The sequence below is a fragment of the Contarinia nasturtii genome, unplaced genomic scaffold (genome assembly GCF_009176525.2).
Source record: "Contarinia nasturtii isolate CC-2019 unplaced genomic scaffold, AAFC_CNas_1.1 Cnas_scaffold_285, whole genome shotgun sequence".
Classification (NCBI taxonomy): domain Eukaryota; kingdom Metazoa; phylum Arthropoda; class Insecta; order Diptera; family Cecidomyiidae; genus Contarinia; species Contarinia nasturtii.
This window is the reverse complement of record NW_022197640.1, coordinates 4078060-4100283: the sequence shown is the minus strand read 5'-3', so window position 1 is coordinate 4100283 and position 22224 is coordinate 4078060. Positions and strand designations below refer to the sequence as shown.

General features: G+C 33.1%; 1 protein-coding gene across 5 annotated transcripts in view; it reads left to right on the top strand.

Annotated features, from left to right (window-relative positions):
- The first annotated feature begins 1166 nt into the window (after positions 1-1166).
- LOC116337729 (zinc finger protein 1) overlaps positions 1167-22224 on the top strand; it is a 31740-nt gene continuing 10682 nt past the window's right edge. Inside the window, exons 1-3 of one of the 5 annotated variants that reach the window (XM_031762547.1) lie at positions 1167-1469; positions 3812-3868; positions 12937-13235. In XM_031762547.1, coding sequence (XP_031618407.1) covers positions 3814-3868; positions 12937-13235 — 354 coding nt within the window. In that variant the 5' untranslated portion in view covers positions 1167-1469; positions 3812-3813. Of the gene's footprint in view, positions 1527-3805; positions 3869-10152; positions 10250-12936; positions 13236-22224 lie in introns of those variants that run through there. The other 4 variants (XM_031762548.1, XM_031762549.1, XM_031762551.1 and 1 more) reach the window with 4 other exon arrangements.

The window sequence follows — 22224 nt, the reverse complement described above, 5'->3', positions numbered from 1 at the left end:
CGAAAAGGGAGAAGCAACAACATGCATCGTTTGTTGGGCATAACTACCATAGTAGATGTTGATTTTAACATTTGGCTAACAAATGTTCTTATCTCGGACATATTTTTTTTCCATCTTCACACATTCTTCCCAAGTAGAGTTGTGATTACTGAAAATTTATTTGTTCATTGAGATGTAGACCAAAGCAATTGGTCCTTCAGAATTTTTACGGTTCATTTTTTTATCCTTTTGTTTCCAATTTTTTTTTTTCACTTCGACCGGCATGGAACGTGCGGCCGCATGTGCTTGCAATAATAAGATAAACTTCAATGCTAAACACTGCAGAAAAAAAAAACACATAAGACAAGGAAAATAACATTTATTCAAAACACAGGGAGCAAAACTAAAAAGAAAACAGAATTAAAAAACAAAACTAAACCAAAAAGCAACATCTGTATTGTTTTTCTTTAAACAATGAATTATTTGGATATGATTCTGAGAAACCCTATGAACGTGTTGATAATGATTTTTACGATTGCATCCAGTACGGATATGCGTTGAAAGAATAATCGGAAATGCCTTTGCCCTGCTGTTTTTACATTTCCAAAGCCAGCTGCTGAATTGGTGTTCCAAACAAGATTTAAACAGATTTTTACTTAAAATCATGTATTTTGCAAATGCAATTAATATGATCTTTTTCTTATCGTTCATAAGTTTTTCTTCGGAATGTTATTAAAATTATTTAACAAACTATACAGCGATTTATATATATATTTTTAACACATTTTGAAAGAGTAAAATTGTGCACATGGTTACTCCATGACAATGACAATGGCATTTAGATGCAAATGTAAGTAGCAACAGGGGAAGAGAAAATAGGCAGGTACCACCATAAAAGTGGGACTTTCCCAACGACGAACAACGAAACACACGACGTAAGACGATTCCGTTTCCACCTCTACTCACATACACACACACATGCACACGTAAATCAAGTCAAACAAAAATTTACTTGCGATATTGGTGCTATGTAGATGCAGTCTAGCGTTTCGGTTGTTTGAATTCGTGCCTGCTGGCGAAGAGACATGCGTCGGATCGAATCAGCACACCGCTGCGTCACCGTATCCATTCGATGAACGCATTTTATATATTTGGATGTTTGTTCAATCACACTTACGAGAGAATCGTCGAAGTGAACGCGTCGTATTTTTCGATTGTCCTCATGTCGGCGTGTGTTTGAATTTATTTTTTTCATTCGAAGAAACAAGAGAAAAAAAAATAGAAAATCGTTCATTCGGTATTTGAGACAATTTTTTTTTTAGAAAAGATCAATTAAATGATTCGACTTACTCATTGTGTGAAAACCGCGAAAAAGAAATAAATTAAAAACACTCATTGTGTGAAAATCGCGAAAAAGAAATAAATTTGAAAAAACAAAAAAAAAAATATTTTGTGTTAAAAAAGTTTGTGGATTACTATTAAATTTAGTGGTAAGCAACGGCTCGAAATGATATGAGTTTTCAAAGTTATTTTCGATAAACAATTTTGTGAGTGATTTTTTTTTGGGATGATATGTTTGTCGTATGAAAAGCAAAACATCACTGTTTATTTTATATCTATAATTCTGACTCATATCGGTCCAAATAGTTTAATTGAATTTGTCATAAATGTTAATTACGTTTTATATTTCCAATCAACATTCGTCCAATTCGACAAAACTATTTCACAATAACATATTCAACACGTAAAAAATCAACAACTTCGGCAAGAATAATAAAATTACAACATAATCATCATAATCGACGGTGTTGTGTCAATTGCCATCAACATTTAAAACCGAAAAAGAATACAAGTCCACATTGTTTTTTTTCCTCACTTTTTTTTTTGTCTCAGAAAGATGATTTTGGCAAATAAACGTTGATCTATATTGGTTTTTATCGATATCGAACATGAATCGTCCAAAGTCATCTTGAATTTGATGATGACGAGAAAACAATCGTTCAAAGAACAATCGACAAATTGCAAGAAAATTATCACTGAACATTTTGTACTTCTCTGTGCAAATAGGATATTTTTACATTTGTGTGTGTATGTGTCTGTGTGCCACAATGTGAACGTGAGTGAATTTATCAAATGTAAAATAAATTCATATAAACGGCAACAGCAATACGGCATTGTTTGTATTCTTGATTTCTTCAATCTCTCTCTCTCTATCTATCTCTGCCTCTCTTTCGTTTTTTTTTATTTGTTTCACTGTACCTACCGCCGTAGCTGACTCAATTCAAATCCAAATGCCGATTTTCTGAAGTGCAAACACAAACAATTTTTGTCCCGACTAAAGGTGAACTAAATATTGAAACAATTCAACGTACACTTTCGTATCATCTTCTCATCGTATCGAATGTATCGCTAAGCGATTCATATAAACATCACCACATCAATTGTATGTGTGTGAGAAAACAAAGGTGTATCATGAAATCAATGATTGATATTGTTTTGTTGTGTCTTAAAATGCATTTTACTTTAGTCGATTATGCGATCAACAAATGCGATAAACAACATTTCTTTGTAGGCGTTTATTGAAGAGACTAAATATGTTTATGTTTGATTCGAATGTGTAAACTGAATGGAATGCCAATCCAATGTTTTACCAACCGGCCAAAGTTTATCGTTTGGAAACCTTTTGTCGTTGTTCTCACCATTTTGTAAATGAATGACCAAATCATATATTTTAACATAAGCATAAATGACAATTTTGTGTTGTTGCTATCGCATCATCAAATATTGTCATTCTCTCTCTGTGTGTGTCTGTCTCTTTCATTTTCCATTGGTAAATTGTGCTATCACTGAAAACATTGTGATAATAGTAATAATGCATATTTCCTGAAGATTGATTACGATTACCACCTTTTTTCCATTCTCCATCATTATCGCTTAATTTCGTTGTCATCAAAATTGGCCTTTGTATTTGTTGATGGACTTGAAGAATAGCTCCGAAGTCACCTTTATCAACCGACTACATAATAATGCATAACAGTACCAGTTTGTTTGAATACGGAAGACAATCACCATTTGAATAAATATTTATCTTCAACACACTTACTGTTATCGTTTACATTTTCATTTCCAGTCATCAGTCATTTGTTGCTTGTGGTCAACACAGCATCAACCCCTTAGTAAATATAAACAAATGGCGATGATGAGAAATTCGTGAAAGATGCTTTAAAAATAAAAACCAAGTAACAAAGTAAAATCTTCAATAATACACTTAGCAATTGCTTAAAAGTATTTAAGCGACAACATTTAGTAAAGTGTTTACGCATGGTTTACCTGAATCATTGCCATAACTAATAGCTGTTTATCAATACATACTGTTTCGGTGGGTCGACACCAAAAACTATTCAAACATTCGGTACACACTCAAGAAAAGAATAAAGGTACGAACCAAAACAAACAAACAAACACACGTCTTATTGTGAATGAGGTGGACTATGAAAACCTGTTCTCATCCATTATGAATGGTGAATGAAAAGACACTCACTGTTGGGAGGGGGGGCATATAACAATAACGAACAAAAATAAAAGAAGTAGAATTGAAGAATAGTAAGGGAAACTAAGACATATCATAGGTTTGCAAGCGCCTTTTGTGCATTCATACGCATCAGGCAGGTGTGCCTGTATCGCTTGCTGAGACCGAAGATCCAACGGTGTAGTGAAGAATGAAATACAATAATAATAAAAAAAAACACACACAAAAGAGAATATTTGTGGTTTTCGCTCATGATCTCTCCCTACCTTTTTCTTATTTTTTTTTTTTGTTCGGAAGCAACAGCAATGGCAGCAACTATGTTATGCACGAGCCAATCATTATTAGATTTTGACCAAAAAAGTAAGTGTGAATAAATATTTAATAGCACAACAGGTTTACGCTGTCTTACCTCTTATTTTGTTCTTTCCTTCTTTTTTATCGTTTTTATTGTTTGGTATTTCTATTTCTCTTTCTAATGTATAATTTCTTGAATGAATGCGTATTGCATATATGTGCACTGTATATATGTTATGGCACTTCTTCTTCTTCTTCTTTTTTCCTGAAATTGACACATTAAATTTGACATGCTTTTGCTATTCGACAAACTGGTTAGAAAACTTCAAACATTTTACAAGCCGGTACAACTTGTTCACATGCATGCCGCCATGAAGTTCTAACCAAAATAGACATCAATCAAAATCGGCACACTAAATCGAGCTATGTAAACATTTTGAACATTTGGCTTTTTGATCTCACTGTGAAATATGTTCGCTTGCCCAATTACCATTGCACATTTTCACTTTCGCTCTATCGTTCGCTCTCATGCACTCTCCCCCTCCGCATTTATTTATTTTGATCAATGCTCGCAAATATCGGATCGATCGAATGTCATTTTCGGTTTCATAATTTTTCATTTGAGTACTCGCATAAAATCACATTTACTTGAATGATTCGTATTTCAGTCGATACCGATGCGCATTTGAATGTTATTATGCAAAAAAAAATTTAGTAGAAATAGTGTGTAAAATAATAATAAGTGAACACTAAACGCCGTGAACCGCATGTGGGATGATGATGTTTAATTTGTGATTTATTTTGAATCGCATTGCAAATAATCATAATTTTGTTCAGTGTAACATTCACTGAACACCAACATATTCAAAAACATGCATATTCGTCGTATTTGATTTGGTTTCATTTGGTTACATATATTCCCATTACAATTTTAGCCGGATATTGAATATAATTCGTGGTCATTGTGGTTTGCGGGTGACGAATTTTAAACATTTCATACGTTTGTTGCTTTCTTAATTATTCGTCGCTTCAATACATTTGTCGTTTGTTCATTTCATACTATCAATTGTAAATCGGTTGGAATAGTGTTCTCAACACAAAACGAAATGATTTACTATTTAAGATCACACGCACACACACAAATCACCTTCGAAATTTCCATGCATTGCGAAATGCATCGGAAAGATCAATGTGGCGTGATAGAATCAATGGGAAAATGGAGCCACAGAGATTCCAATAGGTGTTACATATGAGCATTTTAGTGGCAATTAGCATGAAATCGATTGATGCCAAAGCAATAACTATTCGTAACAAGACTATTGCACACTTCGACAACATTTTATATCCATATTTTATGGTGTGTGTATGCACACTCCGTTAACGAATAGCAAATGAAATAGACGCTTCGTTTAAATAAAACACAAAAGAAGAAAAGAAAAAAACGTATGTGTGTGTTGGATGTGTTTTTCATAGAAACCGTGCGATGCACTGTGAATGCTCGACTTCGAAGCGGATTTAGCGAATAGATTTGTTGCACGAACAAACATTTTTGTGCGCCATACTATAGCACAACAATAATAATAATAAAAAATATAACTTTTCAACTGTAATTATAAACAAATTTGTTATTGTATTTTAATGGCAGAGGGCTGACATGTTGTAATAGTTTGGTGTTAAAGTGTTTAATTGCAAATTTGTTGTTGGTATGGCAAGTCTGTTTTAACTGCTCTCACTTTGTTTATACGGTGTCAGTCGCTTTTTTTTCACTCTGAAATGACCATATTACACTTTTATTAATTCGAAATCGACCATTTTTCTATGCAATGTTTTTAAAACAATTACTTTATTATGTTATTTGAACCACCAAATTTAATTGAATAGGTTTCAGTTGCAAGCCTACACTGAAACAAATTGACAAGGATATACGCGGCTATTATTTGCACTATTGTTTAGATGAATATGATGATATAAACTCTTCTTTTTTTCCAAATGGTCATAGTTTTTTTTTAATGAGATCAAATGCTTGTTATTTGAACTGAAAACACAATAAACATTGCATCATGCTCTCTGTTCTGATGAAATGCGCCGGGTTCTGTTCTGCGCATACATGAAATCAAGCGCACACAAAAAAAAAACATAAACAGGATTGAAAAAGTCAATGTATCATTCGGTGAGCGAAATCGTAAACATGGAAAACACACACACGCCATCACTTTCAACCAAATCATCAAATTTTTGCAGAAATATGATAACGATGTTTATTTTAATGCCGTGAATTATACAGTGCTGCGTGTTTTTTGTCATGTTATTGTTTGTATACATTTTCTATGTTAGGTGTGTAAATGAATGTCATATCATTTGTTGCGCTTTTTATTTAGTATCGAATATTGTTTACAAAATTGTGCCGACTTCGTGGAATTCATTTTTTTTTTTGTTTATTATCCAAGCCGACAATTACGATCACATTCGTAAATTCAAATGTCCTTTCTCTCGGTTAATGATTCAACGAATCTCTTCACGAAAATAAATATTATTTGTTCTTGGATATCATTATATTCTTATTGTTTTTGTTCTTGGAGAAAGTCAAGATGTTGTCTAACATTGCACAACAAAGATTTTTCTTTCTTCAGATATTTTAACTTGAAAAGAAAAATTTGATTTATAGGGCGTATACCGTTTCAAATTTCACGGCGTAACATTTTTCCAAAAATCTTATTTGAAATGCAAAGATTTCTTTCTGATTTTGTCGCGGAGTGTATGTTGCTGCTGTCTTTCTTTGTATTTTTTTTAATATTATTTCGACATTGAATGTCCATCATATGATTAATTTTCCAACATTGTTTGAAGATCGGCCAATAGAGTGTATATGTTTTGTCTGTTCAATGACTTTTAGCTGCCAAGCAGCCTTGTCGTATGCCGTTTTGATGCGAAAAAAAAATCAGAGAGAGGGAGGCTGGGAGCATGTTTGACGGTTATGAAATGGTTGAATAATCGTTACATATTATGCACGTTGCACATTGACTGTTGCATATGGTCGCATAAAAACCACTCGGTTCAACTAAATCGCACGTAATGCCATGCAAACTCGGCGACGGCACTTTCGATTTTATGTGGTGAATTCGTCTCGGCATACCATCATAAGCTAAAAACACAATAGTTTTGTCGCTCTCTCACTCTTATATCACCAGACTCATCGAATGCTTTCGAGCAAAAACATCAGATATTTATGTGCAAAAATTTAACACCGTATCGATATTGGCCTAGAGCCTCTGCACTATATTAGATCCGACCATAAATTTGTATGCATGTCAATATGGTTCTATAGTCGAAAAATAACCCAACACAGTCACAAACACGCACATGCCATTTTGTTATGTAAAATGAGCATAAACCGAAGCGAACAATTGGAAATTGTTCACATTTTCTCCATTTTGCTGGGCAATTGCAATTTTCACATGCATATATATATACGCATCGATTTATATGCCTGTAAACCGATACACAAAGAAACAAATAAATACGGTAAACAAAGTGTGGCCGCGATATTCAATGACGCTAATTTATGTTCAAATCTATGGAAATTATTGTTTGCCATCTATTGACAGGTAAACTGTCCATAGAAATTGCTCAATTGCAGCATTTCACACCCTTCAGAGATTCATTTGAAAATACTAAATGAGATAATTGTGGAATAGATTTTTTCTTACGTTCATTTTAACACTTCCAATGCCAATTCAATCAATGAATGTGTTGTTTGTTGCGATTTATGTTGTTGATGTTGTTCTCTTTCTCTCTCTCTATCCTTCGATGTTTTCGGCAGCTGCACAAAAAAGTGCAAATGAACTTATAAATTTCCATGTAAACATATGCATCCGTTTTTAACTGGTTTCAACACACCGCTACTCAAATGCAATACGCACAATATCTGCCATGTTCTATTTGCATATTTTCGAATACGTTATTTATTTATCTGTGATCTTTTTGGTGATTCTGGTGTTTAAATACGTTCATTGGTGGTCCTGGAAAAATGTCGAAGGTGGAGGTTTTTTCATATCGCATCGACACTTCCACATTTTTGTTAAATAATTCTCTTTCGCTCTTGTTGCACGTGCAACGCATGTGAGATGGAATATATATATCTGTTAATGTTTAGTCATAAAGATTGTCTCACCAATATGTTGCAGTGACAATAAATTTCTATTTGATGTGTCATATATAAAATGGGTGAAACGGTGATTTACGTTTGGTCACTGTTACCTAATGTCAATACGTTTTTCGAACGTTTTCGAATTAAATTAATTGTTTGCTGTTTTATTTGGACCCCATGTGCGTTGCGCAATGATCATGTCAAATCGAATATTACATATTCGAATTGAACGAATGAACGGGATTTTGAATGCATTTTATTCTGTTGCCGAAGAAAGAATACTGCTCTGATTGCCAGGTGGTTTATACGTTTGCTTTTATGCTTACCAATTTAAAAACTAATGAGTGAATGTTGAACATTCCAATTCAAAATAAAAAATATTTTTCGAAAAAAAAAAAATTGAAGATTTTGCGCCTTGAGACCCCACAAATAGCTATTTATTTCCAGCATTGTCAAAATTACGTTGATGCATACGATCGATTGACAAAAACACTAACACCAGTCGATGATGATGTAAGTAGAAAAAGAATAAAGCAACCAAACTAGCACAGGCAACAGATATATGCCAAGATAGGCAGCTTGCGACAGTTTCGCCTGCAAATATATTCATTTGCTTTGAATGGTTTTTTTAAAAAAAAAAAGCTTTCTTGGAATGCAAGAATTAATAAACTAATGTACGAGAATATATTTAAAATATTTGTTTGTCGAAAATTGCACGACAAAAATTCAACAAGCTAAACCAAAAATTGCGCTTCCCCGAATGGATGAGTAAGAATAGGATCGAGTCTGTGAGAATTTTTAATTGAATTTTAAAATATATGTTTGTCATACACGTCGTCGAATATACTATCTATAATTTTTCGTTTGGTGGACTTTCATTCATAAAAACAGCAAGCGCACATTTGTGAGGCTAAAGCGTGATCTTTTTTTCTCGTTCATCTGAAATGTTAAGTATATGTGTCGAATAGATGAAATCTCACGTTCATACTAACGTGCCTCTAAATGTATTGCTATGAATATACATACACAGTTTTTCTGTCACTGATTTTTCGCTTTTCACAACAGTTTATTTAGTGATTTTCGATATTTTTGTTTAACCGCGTGTATATGTTATCTCACACCATCGAATCGACATAAGCGCACACAAATGTTGTTGTTGTTGCTGTCATATATAAATGAGGTCATTTCCATAGATGATTTTCATTTTCCTTATTTTTGTCTTTCTTTCTCTCGATGACTCTTTTACGATTTTGCTCTCATTCTACGTCACCAAAATACACGCTCGTGCAATTCAAATGAGATATGACGAATGAATTTACGTTAAACCTTCGGCTATTTAATAGCTTCAGCTCATGCTAATAACGGCAGGTATTTCGATGAGCTCTTATTTTGTTAATTGATGTTGGCTTTTATGAATTTTCTCCTCCGCTATTTCAAAATAGAAACAACGCATTTTTTTGAGAAATTGTTGTGTCCATTCCGGCTGTGTATAATAAGTGTATGATGATGGTATGGCCTTTTCACAATTTTGTTTAACCGAATAAATCACTTTGGTGTGTTTGTTTGGTCACTTTTTTCGTAGTCAAATTTATGAGTTGTCAAATGTCATAACTCATTTTTAGCGCTTTTCCTATATATCCTATTTATCGATACGGTGAACCTTCTCTCTCTCCGTTTTATTTTGTTATATTTATTTTCTTAATTTTATTCTTAGGTGAAATCGTCTGCAAAGGCGTCAAAATTTTGCAAAGATTTCCATCTACATTTCTAAAATTACATATTTTTAGATATTCATTTTGAATAAAAAGTAATTTTTCTTCAAAATAACATATGAACACTTTTAAAGTCAAACAAATTGACATCGAGGGGCATTTCTTTTCAATTTATATGTTAATGTTGACGCGTTTACACCATCCATTTCCAAATGGGATAATATGAATTTCGTTCTACTTCATTGCAAACGAATTAAAACTAAAAATCACTCAAACGAAAGTCTCTGATGAACATTCTTCATACGTCAAACGAACCATACGAGGACGACAAAAGCCAATAATAAAATTATCATAAACAAAAAAAAAACTAATGAAAAATTATCGAAAATTTAAAAGCTAATTAATTTATTTGACAATTCTATGTTATATATCGGTGTAGTTGCTGCGGTTAAGTGTCGGAATATAAGCCCGATCACATACCTACTCTGTATACAAAATCGAGTGACTCTCCAGCATACGTATATGTACATATCACACATGTATGGGACTGCATTCATTCGTTTAGATTACAAACTAGACCGCAAAATGGTTTGTTTAACACCATGTTATCATTTAATTTTTAAAACATGTGTCTCATCCATCATTTTTTTATGCACTTTCATCATACATATCTCACTAACGTGTACACTGCGCCTTTTTCGAATCGTTAATTTTATTCTTTTTTCCTCTTTTCTCATGCACTTTAGTATATACTTTTTTCGATACATCAATGCGTTTGCCTTTTTCTTAAAACGATGAATGTTCGAACAAAGAAAAACGCAGTCAAAAACAACATAAACCAGCCGCCAAATTCTCTGAAATACTATATAGACACAAGCAAATGGAAAAACGAGCGAAAAATCAACCGACAAGATGAATAAACTGATCGCATAAACGAGAACGAAATGGAAGTCCAAATTTAAACAATTTGCTTTCCACGATCGCATTTTTCGTCTTCTTTGTGTCACTTTTTTTCATATTGATTGTCACATTTGCACACATTTTGCATTGCAAAAGATTCGCATACGTTCAGAAGAAACACATTACTCGTTATTAAAGAAAAGACAAGGTTGTATAAATCACACAGACTGAATGAATCTGGAGTGAAAAATGGAAAAAATACACCGATAATTATGTATGCAATGCCACCCAAAATTTCCGGCGAAAAAATTAAAAGTTGGGCATTAGTTCTTTATTAAACGTCCCAAAATTGTGTCCACTATCATAACGACATATGTATCGTTAATGAAAGATGATTTTTTGCAGGAGTCGATATTCAATGAAAGTGCCGTCATATCGATGGCGAATACTGTACATACAGAACATTTAAAGCGATCATTTAATAAAATAGAATAAAAAAAAGAACTCACTAATTTGTGGAGGCACATTTACGAATATATTAATATAATGTACCCATATATCAATATTCCATGTGATCTCCCTGTTCTCTTCATCTCTCTCTCTCTTCTTTTATTTTACGTATGGGTATGTATTCTTTGTTACGTAAACACGGCTCAAAAGAAGTGTGTTTTGGCCAAAAGTATCCAGTACAATTATTTAATATATTACATGAATCTAAACACCGTTTCAATTGCTCTCATAGAGCAACAATTCGCCGAATTTCGTTGATTTTCTCATTATTTTGACTTAACCAGGGTACAAATTCATCGAATTTTATAAATATAATGATATTATTAAAGATTCAATCAAATAATGAGGAAAAAAAGAGAAAAAAGAACCGTATGAGCTGAGAATGTTCACGTACGTTCCATATTTGTACACTACACAGTCTTTTATTGCCATAACGGAATTGTCAAAAATGATTATTGTATGAAATGTCCAACGTATTCAATACATACATTCTGCATATGATAGTACATCGTACAATGGCTTTTTCATTCGTTTTTAGTTTTATGTCGTTTCTCGCTCAGACAACCCGTATGTGGTTAATTGATATAAATTAAGGTACTAAAAAAATACACATGCATTCATGCCATTGTGTGCACTCACATACTCTTTACAAGAGCACACACACACATAATGCCAAATGTTCTATAAACTGAATTGATGAGTTCATGCTGATGCGTTAGTAAAATCGCTTCATATTTTCTTGTAATAATAACGTCATACGACAACGACGACGACGACGACAACAACAACACCAACAATTACTACTTTTCTTCTATTTGTGTACAAACTCATGAACAATGTAGAAAGAATGAAGAATTCGTTCTTATATTTTGAAATGATTTCTTTTTCATGCGTCTCCATCTCCCTACTCTTTTGTTTGAACATATATATTGTCTATAATCATGAGAGCATCGTTTGCGAACGTCGTTTCCGAAGCAAAAGCTCGCGTTTTCGTTTGTTTTTTTTTTTTCAAATACAATTCATGTTACCGTCCCATGTCCATTGATTGAAATGATAAACGTAGCTAAATTGCATTGCAAATGAATACCCAGAATTGGTTTATTCGTGTTATTCAATACAGTATGGGCTGGTTGGCTGGTTGATATTTCATTTTTCGTTGACAGCATTTCGTGCGCGGTGGTGATGAGATCATCGCACTGTTCATATACTTATACGCATTTATACACGTGTTCCATATCGCTTCAAGCAACAACCACAACGGCACAGTAATTTCTTTGCATTTTCGCATTAATCAAACATAAAAGAATAATAGCACTTACTATTCGCCGCCATTTTTGACGCCTCTTTCAATATCTCTTTTCGTTGTATCTTGACGCGTTTGTTTTTTTGTTTGTTGGTATTTTCGTTTTCTCTTTTTTTTGCATTCGCTTGATAAAGATACACATGCAAAATTCGAATAACATATGTTGTTCTGGTCAACTTTTTGATCTTTGTTAATTTTCTACCGAATGACTAAGAGTAGCGAATAAAAACAAAAAACCCAAAAACTGAAATTATTTTTCTGCCCTTTTTTGGTAATTCGTTTAAAATGTTTTTGTTTTATTTTGTGTGTGTGTGTTTTTTTTTATCAAATGTGACGTAGTGTATGCATGAATGTGTCTCAAGGTGATTTACACAATTTAAACTTTGTTTGGGCAAATCTTTTTTTTTTTTTTTTCATTTTCACAATTTTATATTGAAAAAAATCCTAAATTCAAAATAATAAATGTGTCATCAATTGTCGACTGAATAATTATGCATGTTCATCTTCTATATTCATTAATTTCGTGTTGTTTTTTGTTTCATTTTTTTTTTTTGCCATTTAGTTCCATCGTTAGTGTCAGGTTTATCTGGCGATAACAAGAATATGCCAGTTGATTTTTTTCTGAAGCATCAACAACAGCAGCAGCCACAATACACACCGACATCAACACATTTATCGACTATGCTCCTTACTTACAAAGAAGAAATCAATGATGAAAAAAGAGGTAGTTCCATTAGTCCGAGCATATCGGTGGATGGATCATACGCATGCTCACAGTGCTCCGCCTCGTTCTTAAATCGTGATCAACTAGAAAAGCACGAGCATGAAGCCATGCACTCACCTAATTCGCAACAATCGGTGGTAAGTAATTTTTCCCCGGCATTTTGATGAGTAACCTAAATGTACTATATGCATTATTATATATGGGATGAAAACAAATAAGAACGAAATAAATAAGAACAAATAAATTGTGATACATCAAACGGTCGTTCTCTCTCTTTGTTTTCACCTTGAAAATAAAAAGCATCGATGCATGCAAATGTATGTGTACACCAACTTTTTTTTTTCATATCTTTTTTTTTTCTTCGTGATAGCGCCTTCGTCAAGTGCGCAATTTCTTTTCTAAAACGAGAGCTGCAATAAAACTGAACTAGCAAATGTTAGAACGTTTGTCCTGTACAACAAAACACTAAAATATAAATGTCAAATTTTGGCTACAGTCTACACAATATTTTTTTATTTTCTCTCCCTCTCTCCTTCACTCGCTCGTACATACACATATACCCTTCTACTTGGATTTGCAGTCGTAAATCACATAAATATTAAATTATTATGGCTCAGATGGATTGTAACAGGAGAGAAAACATTTACGATTTCTCATAAAAACACTTGTTAGACAAAAACGACTTTGAATTAAGTTTCTCTCATGCGCACACACACGCACACACACAAATTTCGCAGAAAAGTAGAACTTGAAAGGGAAACACATTGTATATTTGAAAATGATTTTTTTTGCATTTTGGTGAATTATTTTTATGCATTTTTCATCGCTGAAAATCAAAGACATTGAACTAAGCAAGTTGGACTATGTTGTGTTCATTTAGGTATGATATTTTTTTTTGGGATTTGAGAGGAAGTGGCATAAAAATGATGAAAAATTAAGTCCAAACTTGAATGAGAAACCAGAAAACCATACAACAAAAATACACGTGAAATCCGATACTTTTCTTTATCGCCATCAATTTAGAAAATAGATACATACACATATAGTTTGTTAAATCTCAGCCATCTTATAGTGGTTTTTCATTTACGTTCATTTTCAATTCTACCGTATAGACATGGTTTTCTCTTGGTATTGCTCTCGATTTTTCTTTCTCAGCTAACAGATAGAATGAGTGAGTGAGTGAGAGAGAGATCAAGTAAGAAAGAGAGTTTTCATCTCAAAGTAATACACAAACATAACACGGTATTACAATGTCGTCACAAAGTCGAATATTCGATTTAACCGAAATTCAATCTCTTTGTCGGTCGAAAACCTTAATGTATACAATTTTGTATGTATGTGTAGCATGTCGATTTGTTTTTATTTTCAATCGTTCACATATGTGTAACAATTGTGGTTGTGTATATGTGTGATGTGTCTGTGTGTATGGGCGCGTTATGGATTCAGTCTCAAATTGAGCTACTTTAATGGCAAAATATCACGTGAGCTTGTACAAATAGAATGAAGCGTTCAGTTTTCAGGACCAAGAATCACAAGCATATGATGTTCTTCAATGCCATGAAATTTATTAATACAATCAAATTCATTTTGATTTAGAATTTGGATACGATACTAAATGGACCGTTTATGTTTGAAATGTATTCCAATTCATTGTGATATGCAGTGATAATGTGCAAAGTCGTTTTTATTTCAATTTTGTTTATATACTCTCTCTTGCTCTTTCACTTGATGAATCAGTGCTTTGTGCAATGCACACACCGCACATCATCATCAACAAGACTCTCATTTCCTGAATGATGTATACAGTGGATATTGTGTGTTCGCTGGCAAGTCTGTTGTTTTCTACATAAATAACTTTTTTATAATTGTAATTTTGAGTCAGTTCAACCTGGAATTTATGTTGTTTTTAAATTTAGATTTGTCTAAAAATATCTCGCAATCGCTGGGAAAAGTGTAAATTCGAATCGGCGCACACTGAATTGATTGTTTTTAGTACACACACACAGAGCGAAAGACACACACACATGCATTTCTGTTGACTGCTTTATATTCACATCTTTTTTTTTTTTTCTTCTTCATTCCATTTTTCTTCGCTTTATTAACTTAGCTCTTTTCTCGCTTTCTATATCGTTTGCTGCATTTTACCGCTATAAATTTAACTACTTAATTGAAAAAGAATAAGAATAAGAAGAAGAAAAGAATAAATTTAAGCATTTGATTTCACGAAAATTGCAAGACGAAAGATGTGAAAGCAACGAGAGTAAATAAGTGTGCTGTAGCGGAAAACAATAAAATGTATTCATTTCTACGTGGACAAATTTTATCGCTTTGCCCTGCGAACGAATGAAACGCGAACGAATGACGGTGGTAAATGAAACGATAAGAAGTAAAAAACAATTAAACGAAAATGATGAGTGAACAGAGCGAATGAATGAGAGCAGCAGCAGCACCAGCAAAAAAAGAACGCCGCAACTCAGATCAGTATTAAAAGCGAAACGGTTATTGCTCTTGTTGTTCGATCTTAATTACTGATCTCGACATTGTTTGATGAGAAAGCGAGAAAGAGGGCGCGTGTATGTCAGTCGGCCATTTTGTTTAAAAATGGATTGTACGATGAGTCTTCGTCAATAATGCTTGTTTGGGTATTTTTACGAGAGAGTTTGACATATGGTGCTTGCACTTGTGAGTAAGCAGGTAACAAAGACGAATCAAAACCGAATCATAAATTCAACATGTTCAGGACAAAGTGAAATAAGATAACATAAACGAAATCAACTCCAAAAACGAATAAATCAAGTGATTTAATATTTCTTTTTTAGTTTCTCCTTCTATTCGTTTGTTGTTGTTGTTTTTTCATAACCCGGCATATTCTTGTTTCTCTGTTCTTCGATCTTACTTGAATTCTCCTTTGTATTCCATTTTCTTTATCGTCATTTTGATTCTGCGTTTCATTCGCTTCACATACAAATGGATCATACACGAACGAAATATAAACGAAAAGAAACAAAATAAAAAAAACATGTATATAACAACAACATTATGTACGAATCGAATGAACGTGTTATTCGTCTCATTTTGTTATTTATCGATAGATAAAGTAAATGGTAGGTAGAGTAAATGGCGCACATGCAACGCGTACATTCTCACTCTCGTCCTATCTCCCAACATCCGTACAAAATTATACTTGTAACACACGAAACATCAAACTTATCATACACATGGCACTTAACGGTCCAACAAATACACATCACAAATTAAACGACTGTAAGAATGTCAGCCTTGATCTAGGTATCGAACTATACAGGCGTATTTCCAATATATACCAACAAAAAAAAAAGAAGCAAAATCAAAGGCAACAACAAGTACACAAAAAAAACACACACACAAAAATCGAACGATATGAGAGGAGCAGAGAAAAAAAAAACAGAAAACACATCAACAAATTTTCTTCAATCTAAAGAATATTACCTATTAGGAATGAATGAATACAAAGAAAACAACACAGTCAATTGGAAGCATACGGATTTATCACATGAAGAAAAAAGCGAAGACATTAAAGTATAAAATCATAAGCTAACATGTTTATATGTAGATATACAATGGTGTGGTGATGAGCGAGAATTGCACGGTGTGCACAAACACTTCAACCAATATGTATTAGTGTACAAACGCACATTTTGAACAGACGTTCTGATGTACGCTTTGGAGACTACATATAATTTATCATTTTGTTTGGAGTAACGACATGGGAGAGTTTTTAATGAAAAAAAGAGAAGAAACAACAACAACAAAAAATAACAGCAACGAGGACACATATACAAAAGCTAGGCCAAGGAAAGTGCACAAGAGCGAGAACGATACTGTATAACCAATGAAAAAACGCTCATTCACGCACACCAAAAAAAAACAACAACATATACGAAAGAATCGTTCTATCAGTCAGTGTCGGGATGTCCGTCTGTTTTTGTTTCTACAGCAAAAAGAATTAAAACAACCAACAGCAACGTACAAAAGAAGGCAAAAAAAATATATATATAACGTGTGTGACGTGAAAGGTCAAAAGTAATACGAAGGGAATGACGATAAAAAAATTCAGCCGATATATGAGTGAGCGAGTAAGAGAATATAGACAAAAAAAATGTTCTGCATTTTGGTTGAATGTGCGATCTCACTACTCATCAGCGTTCAGATAGACAATATGCTCTATTCCTCTCGTTTGATGTTAAATGCCAACACTGTACACATATTCATTCCTTGCAACCGTGAACATCTATGAAAATTGAAAAAATATTTTTTTTTTTCATTTTACACTTTTTCTTCGCTCCGTTCACTTTTTTTTCACCAATCCTATTCAAGGTTCATTTCGTTGCATTCATTGTTTTCGATTTTTTTTTCTTCATGTAAACAAAATGAGCCGCGAGTTACACACACATAACAAAGAAAATAACAGAAATCAACAGTGGAATTCTTCCGTGTTTCACATTTTTATTTAGAATGGAGTTTTTTTTTTCTCTTCTCCATCGTTGCTGTGGTATGTTGTGCGATTGTATCGAGATTCCAGGTTTCAATTTGCTCACATGCCTTGAACATTCAAAATTGTTGAAATTGCATTCTACCATTTATTCGAATGGTTCGGACACATTAGGCGCAAAAAAAATTGTGTACTTTGGCATCGTTGTTTATGTTGACAGTGGTAAATATGATATTTTTGTAAGGCTGTCGTTCTTTTCTCCTTCTCTCACGCGCGCAATCTTTCTCTCTCTCTCTCTTTTGCATTTCTTTTCTGCTCTCTAACTACATTGCATAATGCAAACGAACAACATACAACTAAAGCATATCTTTTCACACAATTCACAAAGTTCAAATTCATTTGAAATTGTAATCTTTGTGCTGCGTTCCAATGTGTCATCCATAAACAGTTATTATATATTTACGTAAAATTAAGAAAACTAAATAAATAAACTGCGCTCCGATCTAATTTCAAAGAATTGAGCATATTCAATAGTCTGGGTCTTACTTTGTGTATAAATAATACAAAATAAAGTCTGACTATCATTTCAAAATGTGACGAAAATGTTGCCGTTTAGAAACGTGTTGCCGTTTCTAGATAAATACCGAAAGCAAAAGTAATTTTTTTTTCCACTTGTTTACGCACAACAACGCCAATACCTTTGGAAAATGTGTGCTAAAACCATTTTTTTCTCTTGAATATCTTCGAAAAAAATTATGTTGAGTTTTCATCGCAAGATGAAAAAAGGAAATATCGTTAAAATGAAAAGGCAATAGAAAATTACGAGCGGAAGTTATACAAAAAAACAAAGCTTAAGCGGAAAAGGTTATATTGCAAAAAGATTTTTTCGAAGATGGTCAGAAAAAAAAACAGTCGAAAAAGACTAAACGGAGAGAATGTTTTGTCACACGTGTAAAAGCCGGCCATATTTGGTTATGGGCCTTGTGAGGGTGGAAATTACACAAGATAATGTACAGTTACACTTACACCTTCATGAATTGCAAGATATCGGACCGAAAATGGGCTAACATAAGCGTACACATTCTCATGGAAAAAAAATCGACCATAAATTTAACGATTATGACCATTTTTATCAAAGCAAATATATTTGATATAACCGAAACCGATACACATGTATGAGTAAACGAGCATGTGAGAGTAAACGAGTGTACGACAAAAAAATAGGTATTATTTTAGCTATAGAAACTCATAATCTTGCAATCACTTGTGTTGATGCATCGAGAGCAAGAGAAAAGGGACAGTAACGCGAACGAAATACTCACTTCATCTCACCGTGTTGATAATAAATATATTTTTCCATTCTCGATCTAAGCAACGCATTTCTGTTTTTTTTTTTTTTCATATTTCATGCATGTATGCGTATGAGTTGTTTTTGTCTTGTCGAGTATGATGTTTATTTGTTATTTTCTTTTCTCCATTTTCATTTAAACATAAAATGTGTGCTCTTTTTTTACGTTCATTCAACGTCCAGTTGCGTTTTGAACGACGAACAACATAATATTTGGGTTGGCTGTCGTGTATTTTCTTATGCCTCTTGGGGTACACGCACACGCAACCACATCTCAATAATCACATCTGAATGAACGTATACTTGTTTGTGCACTACTATTTCATATAAAAATGTATTTAAGTTGAAGTCAAGATCGACGACAATATAAGAGCGATAGGAGAGAGAAAAAAAAAACCGACTAGCGTCAAAAAAGTTTTCATATCAACAGCGATAGTATATTGGTCTACCCTGGAGCTATACTTTTTCTAATCAAATGATGCTCCGATGCTATATTACACATGCGGCTAAAATAACAACACCGTTAACAACAACAACAACAAGAAAAAAGAGGCAAAAATAGTGTAATCAAAGATTGAAACGAGTGAAAATATCAACACGATATTACACTTTTTGTGATATATAAAAAAACATGCGTTGTTACCCAATGCTGCACACATACACGCACACAAACGCTCATAAAAAGGTGTATGAGAGATCGGAAATGGACGAAAAATGACGTTTTCGCTCCTGAAGTGAACACATTCTGTATGTGTACGTGTTTTGTATAAAAGTGTGCACGGCTTGTGTTGTTCGCCTTATGGTGCTAGAACGATATAGTTTTCAAATATAATAGCTTCACCACAGTCAAGCCAATCAGCCGTTTTTCATCATGAACATTTTTTTTTCGGCTTTGCACACTCAAACTAAAACTTATTGCAGAAGATGAATGCTGACGACAACAACAACAACAATATCAATGCCAACAACGATGAGTCTAATGAAGATATCACCCACCACCAAAGCATAACAAACGATATCTTTGAATGTTTCTTTGCACTTTTGTGCCAAACTCAAAATCCATGGGAACGACCGAGTTTTCAAACTTACCACAGATATATCTATCGAGTAAAAAAAAAATTATTACCGATAAGGAAAGAATCGAACAAGAGCTGAGAGAAAAAGTTTCACTTTCTTGAGAGCACAGCAACAACAAAAAAATATGTAAAACCGTATTCTAAACATTAGACACGGTAGGGTGACCAAATACAAAGTTCAAGATGCTAAAATATATTTGGTGTTTCAACCACTTTCAGATTCAAGTTTATTGTCGTTGCTTTGGATCAGACTAACTCTCATATGAACATCATCATTGGAACAAACGAGTCATTTTATTATTGATATTATTGTGTCACATGAATGTTGCGTCGTTATTGTTTCTTTCTTCTTGTTTTTTCGTTGTTGTTAAGAAACATTCATGTAAAGGAGCGAAATTGCCGTTATCACAAGCAGCATTATCTAGAATTCAAACTAAAACACAAGTTTATTTTTCGTCATATTCTTGATAAACAAGCACAAACATTGCAACAATAGGCCCAGCCCAATTCGTTTATTTTGATTCATTGAATTATCAATAGAACCCAAGATGATACCTTTTATTTAACACCACCATTTTTAATTACTTCCACGTCATCATATTGAAACGTATCGAACAAAAAAATATTGTGTAAAATAAGGTGCCACGACGGCGAAGGAAGAGTTGATACATAACAAACATATTTATTTATATTTATGAATACATAAAAGCATACAAAAATCCTAAATGAATCGTTGCTGTGATAAAAGAACGTTCTTATTTTCTCTCAAATAATATTGTAGCATGAATTTTTTCTTTGTTGTTGAAACTAAAAAACGGCGCTATTAACGGCAATGTTTTTTTCGAATAATGTTTTTTGGTTTCTGAGTCACTCCGATAATTTCTCGTATTTTCTTTTGTCAAGCACCGAAAAATATGAAATTGAATCGTTTCCAGAGTTAAAAAAAACTACATGAATTTAAATGGTAACCAAATAAGAGCAAATCGATGACTCAGCCTGAATTTCAATAATTAAGCGAATGAAATACCAAGTGAACACAATCAAATGAACCACAACACAAAATATCTACAAGCAAACTTATTGAACCAAAAAAAAAACTATTTTCTTTTGTTAAATGTAATTGCGGTCGCGCATAGTATGTAGATTAAATTGCTGATCTGGATGTTTTCTTACACCAAAACTGAGTCAAGCTATGAAATGATTCAATTTGGACGCAATTATCTATGCAGGAAAATGATTCATATTCGTCACTGTCGTCAATAGACGCTTTCATAATGCACAATTTTTGCGATTTATAGCCAAATGCTGAAAAGAAAAGTGAATTTATTATGTATAATCAAAGTCAAGTTCGTTGTCGATGCAAATCGCAATCGCGATGTCGAAAACGAAAGTGTTTCCCATGTCAGAAGTTTTTGTTATTGTTGTTATTATTGTGATAGAGAAATAAAATATGATGCATGGCATTTCAATTATGCGTTTTCATATAAATGAAACAACAGATGCATATTGTATACGCCTACATGAATATACAATTTTGTATTTAAATATGAAAATTATCGGTATTTCTAGTGTTTCAAATGACCGATTATGTTTTTTTTTACAATTTAATTAAATTGTTTACAAAATTAATCCCAAATCGCATCGCATTCATTTTTGACATTTCGTTTAAAATTTTGAACGGATTAAATAGAGATTGTAAACCGTCTGTTTTATCCGAATAAAAAAAACAACTCAAAACCATTTCAGTTTTTGTGGTGTGTCTGGCAAATTTAACGAAGAAAATAAGGAAATTAGTTCAATGAAACACCGACTAGTTTATTTGCCGATTCATAGATTAGTATTCTTGATCTGATTTATTCACGTTGTAGAGGAAAAAAAGACTTTAAACCGAAAATTTTAACCGTATGTCGAACATCATCATTTCTTTTTATTTATTTTTATTGTTCGATTGAAATTTAGCATGAACAAAAACCTGAACGCATTTTCGAATCGACGTCAATTCAAATAACAAACAAAATGTATGTCTGTGTGTTTATATAAATACACAACGATATTCGAGGTGTGTCCGACTCTGGCATAGCAATAGATTTGGAACGTGTGTCTAAAATAACATTATAGACATACATCGAAATACAAATCGTTTAATCTTTTGCTACCATAATTTATAGTTTTTTTTTTTTCATTCCTGTTTTTCTTCAAAAAATGCGAACATATCTTATCTTTTGTCTGTT